Here is a 7980-nt window from a genome sequence, read left to right on the forward strand (position 1 = left end):
AAAAAAAAAAAAAGCCAAGCAGAGAAGCCGAGTGGCAGGGTGAGCAGTGGGAATGCCACTCCAAGTAAAGCCTGTCCCAGGAAGCGCACTCTGAAGGCGCTCTCGGACAGCCCTCTGCTAGGCGAGGGCACGGCGAGTGTCAGCACGCAAGGGACGGGCTGAGGCGGGAGTGGACTCAGTGTGCGCTGAGGGGGAGGACTCTCTGCGGCAACGTGGGCACAGGAAGGGCAGCGTGGGTGGCCACCGAAGGACCTGGGCGTTTACCTTGTGGACCATGAGCTCAGGGAGGGTTCTCCAGCAGCTGTCACTGCTGTGGTCAATCCACCCACCGCCCCCGGACCCTGCCCGACTGATCCCACCTCCGCCCCTCCACCGCCTGCCCCTGCCGGGCCGGGTGGGCACTCACCACAGGGTAGTAGTAGCTGTACGGATAGGCATAGTTGTACTGCTGGTACCACTGGTAGTACTGCTGCTGCTGCAGAGCCGAGGCTTCTGCCTGTGACACGTACTGTGAGGGGAGAGAACCACGTGCCGTCAGTGCCGGAAGCAGGAGCCCAGGGCCCCACCAGGGCGGGTCTGTTTAATGGTGGTTGACTGCCAAGGGACAGAACTGGGAGCACATCTCTCCACAGAAAGCCCCCACCTCTACCACCGGACACGAGCACCCCTCCCTCCTCAGGCTAGATTCCCAGGGACGACGACCACATGGTGCCCCAGACTCACTACTCAAGGGCTCCCGGGATGTCCTCAGAGCACCCTGCCCTGGTGATACGAGAGGACACCAAGCGTGTGCGTGTGCCCCACGCCCGCGCAGGGGACGCAGCTCACCTGTGCACTGGCCACGGGCCCGCTGCTGCTGGCCTTGGCAGAGCTGCCGGCAGCTCCCGCTTTGCTGATGCTGGCCAGGGCCTGGCGGGCCTTCTCCCACTCGGGGTTCTCGTGCATGGGGGTCTCCATGCCACTCTCTCTGCCTGCCCCGGCCACCATGCTGTACTGAGAGGACCTGCAGAAAGGGGACGTCGAGTCAGCCCATTCTCCCACTGCAGACGGTGGGCAGGACGGAAGCAGGCAAACCCCAGGGCTTGAATCCCAGAGCCTCAATTTCCTAGTCTGTGACACACTGACAGCCAGTTTCTGCGTCACAGTCTTCAGTGAGCGACAGATGCGATCACCTACCTAAGGTACTTTCGCAGATGCCTGCTACATACGGACGTTAAAACTCAAGCCAAAGGATTACCAGTAGTCACGAGACTTAAAACAAGGCCTGGTGCCTAACAGATCTAAATGCTTTATGAAACCACAAATTCCGTCTGATACCACCTCGGTCAGAAAGTCATCACACTGTTTTGGAAAAAACGAGGAATCAAAAAAATAAGTGAGTATTAAGCGTTGGAGGCTGCCTCTTAATCACAGCCCACGGACTGAATGATCACACTTCCGTGAAACAAGCACTACGCTGTGAAAGGTGAACGCTCAAAGGAGTGCCTCGGCCCCGGCCCCACCCCAGGGGCTGTGCTACCATGTCCCCCATGCTGTGTGAGGGCCCATCCGGAAGACAACACTGCGTCGTGCTTCCTCTTGCCCTCCCCTCCGACCCGTCCCTCTGCCTCACTGACCAATCCGTGCTACGCTGATCCCCCACGTTGGCCGCCATCTGGACCCTGGGGTGTACGGGGTGGGCCTCGGGAGCCAGACTGCTTTTTCACTGTCTGCAAGAAAAAGAATGAATTAGGGAGACTCCAGGAGGAGCAAGAGACAGGTCAACACATAGGGAAGAGAAGCAAATGGGCTCACGAGAAGCCGACAGAAAAGGGAGTCTGAGAAAGGAGGAGACAAGGGGTAAACAATCTGAAGAGAATTCTGGGTGTGGAATTAAAGGGCTACAGCCTGAGGGAAAGACCCTGGCCCCTCTGCAGTGCTCTAGGTGGAAAACAAAGGACTGGAAAACAGGGAAGTCCAAATGAGTTTCCCAAAGAGAAAGAGAAGGATCAGAAACCCATATGAAGAAAGGGAAGGGTTCGAGGGAAACCCCGAAACAGGGACAGCGTCAGAGGGCAGGGTGGGGGACCTCAGGCAAGGAGCAAGGAGGAAGATGGCTTCTGAGAAGAAGCTCTAATAAACAGGGGCTAAGTGAACCTCCAGGCTGGAAGACCTGGAAAGACCCCTGAGAGAAAGTCTGTAAAGAGGGAAGCGTTTGAGGAAGCCTTGAGAAAAGAGAACACTGGAGAATGCAGAAGTCTGGGAGAAAAAGCCGATTTCTGGAAGTTACTCCTGGAGCAGGAAGAAGTTGAGGGTGCCAGAGAGGAACCCTGGGAGTGAAGAAATGAGTTCTTAAAAAGCTCTTAAAAGACTAATTTCAGGAAGGCCCCCTAAGGATAGAGAAAAACGTACATGGGAGGTTCCTAGAAGCAGGAGTAGACCTGGGAAAAGAGAAGAGACGAGCCCCTTGGTTGGGGGTCTGGTGAGAAAGCTTTGGGGACGCCCAAAGAGGTCCAAAACATCTTTAGGGACTTGGAGTGGGGTGGAGAGAACAGGACAGCAAGAACATGAAGGAATGTCCTGGGGGCAAGAATCGGGGGGCCTAGACTTGAGGGAGGAACTGAGAAGTATGGGGGTGCTCAAAGGCGAGTCCCGCTGGAGAACCCGAAAATCCTACAAGAAGTGGAGATGTAAGGAGTCTGGAACTGGAAAAAAGCCTAGAGAAAACAAGCCATAAAGAAGAGACCGAACGGAACTGGGCGGAAAGATTGGGGGCAGGGAGGTGGGGGGATCACGAGTGGGGATAGTGGGTGGAGCCCCGGGACAGGAAGAAAAGTGGGGGTAAGGTCTAGGGGGAGCCTGGAGGGAGGAGGTTTCTGGGCTGGGGCGAGAACCGGAGGCAAGGGGGCACCTGGCCGTCCCGCAGGCCCAGGGAAGGCACAAGAGAGCTAGGGTGGAGGAAGAGCTCGCCTGGATCCTCGCCACTGGCCCCGGAGCCACCGCCCCGGCCAAGCCGCGCGTGCGCACCACGTCCCCGGGTGGGGGGAAGAAGACAGCGCAAGGGCCGCCCGTCGCCAGGGTCAACGTGGTCCTCCCGAAGGAACTGCCGGGTCAACTGGGGTTGAAGAAAAGGGGTGCTCTGGGCCCAAGAATTCCGAGCGCGGGTGCAGAGGCCGACGGCGCAGGCGCCAGGGTGCGCAGCCGCACTCCCCACCACTCGTGCGCAGGCCCAGTGGCCCGGGCTCCTCCACACCCTGTCGTCGCTCGCGCGCGGCGTCTGTTGGTCCAACCGCCGCCGAGGCCTCGGGGCCCGCGGGGCGTAAGGCCAAAAGGAAACGCCGCCTCCGCCCGCCCGCCCGCCGCCGCTCGGTACACCCACCTCGTCCGTATGCCCCTGGGACCTGTCAGCGGCGCCACCGAATGATAGCAACACGGCCGCAGGACTGCTCCCCACCCGGCTGGCTCTTGTCTTCCTTGGGCTTCGACGCTCGGATCGTGGCGTCTTGACGTCACGCGAAGGCCTCGCCCCGCCTCCCTCGTCCCCAGGCAGCCAATAGACGCCCCCTTCCGCCTACGCAACCACGCGGTGGGCGTTCTTAATGCAAGCCGGAAGCCGGGATGGGGACGGTGGCCCCGAGGGGACACGCGCGGCGTAGTTCGCAGGTTCCGCGCCCTACCACGCCTCCTTGTTTTGGTTTAGTTGGTGGTAGCCATTACTATTCCTAGACACAAATTGGTGTGATGAGAGTTCTAAGACTACCCATCGTGTAGTGATGTGGAAGACGAGGGAAGAGAATGATGGACCCAAAGAAGGCAAGAGAACATGAGAACAGCCTCCAGCCGGAAAGGGGAGCTTCCCTAGTAACTAAAACTGGAATGGCGTACCTGGCAGAGGGAATGGCGTGTGCTAACACACAGAGGCGGGAAACGAGCGTACCGTGGGAGACGGCGGGGGTCAGGTGGCTGTGGCAGAACAGAAGTGTGCGGGGTCCTGGCGTCAAGAGATAGATCTGTGGAGGTGGGCAGGTAGCAGATCCTGAAAGGCCATCGATGTCCGGCTGAGGAATTGGGACCATCCCAAGTTAAAAAGGCCCTTCTTTGAACTCCTTGCAACTAATCTTTTGAGTATGCCAGCTGTTTCCACCCAGGGCTCTGATTGAGAAAATTATCCAGTCCGGTTCACGCGCCGGTCACTGTAGTTATAGCAGGGGGTATTTAAGATGCAGCGGTTTCCTTCCCATTTTCTGTTATTAAAAACTTTTCTGTTGATAACTGCGTGTCATTTTGTTACTGTTAGCACAGTTGATCTTTTTTTCCATCCTCTTACTTGTTTTTTAATTAAACTTTTTGTTTTAATTTTAGGCTTACAAAAATGTTGCAAAGATAATTCGAAGTCCTTCCTACCTTACACCCAGTTTCCCCCAATGCTGTAGTATGTTTGTTAAAACTAAGACACCAACACTGGCACAGTACTGTTAACTGCAGACCGTATTTGAATTTCACCACTTTCCCCTTTATATGCCTTTCTCCTTCATGTGCCAGAGCCCAATCCAGGGTACCCCATCGCGTTTAGCATCCCTTTACTTTTAGCTTTTATATTTAAGGTGTGTTTATTTTACATAACGTATAGTTTGATCTTTGTTTTTTACCCAAGCATACAATCTCTGCCTTTTAAAAGAGGTGTTTATAACTATTGTAATGTGATCACTGGTAAGGTTACATTTAAATCTATCGTCTTGCTATTTGGTTTCCGTTTGTCCCCTATTTCTTTGTTCCCCTTTTCCTCTTTTTCTGCCTTCTTTTGGCTTGAGCATTTTTTAAAAAGTAGACTTCATTTTTTAGAGCACTTTTAGGTGGGGCCTTAGGGAGGTACCCTGCCCTGTGGTCAGAAACTCATAGGCTGTGGCAATTTCAGAGGTCACCTAGGTGTTTTCCAATTCTCAGGGATCACTCTCCCTCCTCCCTCTTTGCCGGATGTCAAGTCTTGAGCACCATCGTTTCACACATTCTGTCTGGCATTTTGGTCGTTTCAGGAAGGACAGCAAATCCAGTTCCTGGTTACTCCATCTTGTTCAGAAGTGGAAGTCCTCATATGTGTCATTTAAAAATGAAAATCGATTTCCCTTTTGTAAAGGTTAGGCCAAAATGGTTTTTTATTTCTTGGTTAGGGCTTCCTGATTAAAGATCACTCCCAGGCCCCTTGGCAGGAAATCAGGCAGCCTGAATCTCAGGGTACTTTTGAGCATCCTACACCAGCTTCCAGACACAGACTCAGAGTCACTAGAGGGCAGTATTTGAGAGCAAAGCGGCTTAAAAGTGCAGATGGGCCAACCCCAGGGCCAGACAGCTCACCCAGTCATGAGAATTAGTGAGTCCATGAGGGTGGCCCCCCCCCGTGTCCCTCTCTGGAAACTGTGATCCATTTCTCTCTCCCAGCTTCAGGCCCACACATCGAAGGCTTCCTTGAACATTCCTTTCGGTGTACAAGATGGAAATGATTAGCAAGCGTGGAGCTATCCCCTACGGCAGGCCCCCGCTGGATACCTGACATCCGGCACTCCGGGCCAACAAGCCCTGACCTGAAACCCTTGGGGCTGTTTACGTGTTTGGGGATTCAGGATTTTTCAGACTTTCAAGAGAGAACATGGTGTATATTCCACAGAGGACACGGTACCCTCAGTACCCCGCCCAGCACTTGGAAGTAACCCCGTCGGTGTTTCTGTAGAGAAATAGATGGACATTCACACCAGGCAGGGAAATGGTCTGTAAGTAACCTCGTGCCAGGCTGGGCTTTGCTGCCCAGTGAGTTCAGGGAAGACTTTTGGTCTAACAGAGCCCTTTGGATTTTGGAATTGCTGAGGAGGGACTGGGGAGCTGTCTTTGACACCCTTCTGATGGATGACACAGCTGAGGCCCAGCTAGTCGAGTGACGACCCACATCCACCTGGTGGTCGAGAGCAGGCCTGGGCTCTTAACCACAGGGATCCTGCTCTGCGTTTGCCCGCTCTGCAGCCATTGTCTGTCACTCCCACCTCAAATCTCTCCTCTCTCAGGCTTTCTCCCAAGATTCCAAACCCAGCCGAGAGCTGTCACGTTCCGAGACCCCTGATGTACAGCGGTTTACCGCGCTCGTCCTCTTTCCACGGACTTTAGTTTCCAGAGTTTAGCTGATCGAAGTATCGTTGCAGCAAATGGCGCCTAAAATGCATTCTTACGTGTCTCTACTTTATTTCCATAAATTGATTCCCAAAAGTAGGACTGTCGGGTCAAAGGGTCTATCACATGTGAGCAGACTATGTTTTCCATTGGACTGCAGCTCATAGCCTCAGGAGTGGTGCATGAGCTGTTCTGACACATCCTTGCCAGCATGGGACGTGAGCCCTCCTTTCCTTTTATGATAATCTTATCATTTTAATTTCATAATAATTCTTTTTCACTGGCTGGTGAAAACAAAGTTTCTGCTTGTTTCACGGTGCACTTCCTAATTATTAGAGTTCGAATACCCTTTAGTCTGTTCACTGGCATTGGGATTTTCACTTCACTGAATGTTCATCTTAGTTGCTTATTTTCAAGTTAAGTCATCTTTTTCATGGTTTGTGGAAGCTTTGCAGATTATACGTATGTGTTAAGAATTACCTATTTCTTTGCCATGTGTGTTGTTAGAAAAACAAACTGTTTTCCCCAGACTGTCAATTTGCCTCTTGACTTTACGGTATTTTTTTCACTCCACAAGTTGTCAAATAAGTTATCTCTTCCTTTCCGTCTTTAGGATACCTTGCTGAAAATCCTCCCCCTCCAACCGAGATATACAATATACAAAAGTCTCCTCTTTTCCCTTGAAATACTTCTGTCCCTTGTCTACATTTAGGCTTTCCACCCATATTGTATGTAGACTGTTTTCTTCCAGCTGGAGAGCTAATCATGTCAGCATTCCTTCGAAACCAGTCCTTTTCACCCTGACTTGAAATCTGTCTTCTGTCATATGTACACACACACGGAGATCTATTTCTAGGCTGTGTCTTCTGTTCCAGGGATATGCGTCTCCTCCTGCGTCAGGACATGTGTGCTGCTTTTAGATCAGGGGTGGGGGGGATTTTTTTTTTTTTTTTTTTTTTTTTTTTTTTTTTTTTAAGAACAATCCCTTTGGAACTGCTGCAGAGCCTAGACAGGAGAGAAACACCTGATGGCCAGGAGGCAGGGCGAGAGCAGAGGTGAAGAGAATCTCCACCCCTCAACCACAAGGCCAGATTGGCGGAGGGGAGAAAAAAGGACCCAGCTGCTTGTAAAATAAAGTCGTCCCTTTTATTTCAAATCAACCCTTTCCCAAGTTGGTGCCGCAAGTGGAGATCAGGGGCCCTAAGCCCACTGGGGTGTGGTAGGGTGGGGGCACTCACATCCCTTCAGGGCTGAGAGGCTGTGGGTCTGGCTGTCTGCCCGCTCCCCGGCCAGCTCAGGGCCCTGGCCTACCCCCTCGGCTTACTTCCAGGGCTAAGGACACATAGAGGGGGCAGGGCAGGCGGGAAGGCAGTCCTGTTTAAGGTGTCCGTGGCCAGGGAATTGTTAGTGGTAGGAGCCCAGTGAGGCTGGGCTAGTGGGGTCTTCTCCGGCAGCTGGGGAAGGAACTGCAGAGAGAGACAAAGATCGGACCAGATGCAGGCAGAAGGGCCACCCCGGAGCCCACAGGGAGCCAAGGAGGGAGGGCAGAGGCTGGCTTTGGGAGCTGGGGTGTCACTCTAGATGCTCACCGGAGATGGGGAACAGGCTCCAGTCTGGCATGGAGGAAGGGCTCAGATAGATGACTGCCACTGCACGAAGCGCTTGGATTCCTGCCAGGGAGATGTGGGGCGAGAGAGGGCATGACTAGGGAATCTGGCTTTGTAGTGTGGGCCCTCAGACCCAGGGGTCCAGGACCCAGCCCCTCCTCCCTCAGACCCAGGGGTCCAGGACCCCGGCCCCTCCCCCCTCAGACCCAGGTGTCCAGGCCCCCAGCCCCTCCTCCCT

The 7980-nt window shown here is 53.6% G+C and overlaps 2 protein-coding genes across 14 annotated transcripts in view; both read right to left on the minus strand.

Annotated features, from left to right (window-relative positions):
• LENG8 (leukocyte receptor cluster member 8) overlaps nt 1-3499 on the minus strand; it is a 10620-nt gene extending 7121 nt beyond the window's left edge. The window contains exons 1-4 of the mRNA XM_024739785.1: nt 3359-3499; nt 1617-1709; nt 829-1003; nt 407-508 (exon numbers count right to left, since the gene is read on the minus strand). Coding sequence (XP_024595553.1) covers nt 407-508; nt 829-1003; nt 1617-1654 — 315 coding nt within the window. The 5' untranslated portion in view covers nt 1655-1709; nt 3359-3499. The remainder of the gene's footprint in view (nt 1-406; nt 509-828; nt 1004-1616; nt 1710-3358) is intronic.
• Nucleotides 3500-7267: 3768 nt separating this feature from the next.
• TTYH1 (tweety family member 1) overlaps nt 7268-7980 on the minus strand; it is a 66631-nt gene continuing 65918 nt past the window's right edge. For 11 of the 13 annotated variants that reach the window (XM_024739798.1, XM_024739793.1, XM_024739796.1 and 8 more), the window contains 2 exons: nt 7725-7805; nt 7268-7601 (listed from right to left, as the gene is read on the minus strand). In XM_024739798.1, coding sequence (XP_024595566.1) covers nt 7568-7601; nt 7725-7805 — 115 coding nt within the window. In that variant the 3' untranslated portion in view covers nt 7268-7567. Of the gene's footprint in view, nt 7602-7724; nt 7825-7980 lie in introns of those variants that run through there. The other 2 variants (XR_003002520.1, XM_024739805.1) reach the window with 2 other exon arrangements.

This window comes from Neophocaena asiaeorientalis, unplaced genomic scaffold, assembly GCF_003031525.2.
Source record: "Neophocaena asiaeorientalis asiaeorientalis breed wild unplaced genomic scaffold, Neophocaena_asiaeorientalis_V1.1 scaffold815, whole genome shotgun sequence".
Classification (NCBI taxonomy): Eukaryota; Metazoa; Chordata; class Mammalia; order Artiodactyla; family Phocoenidae; genus Neophocaena; species Neophocaena asiaeorientalis.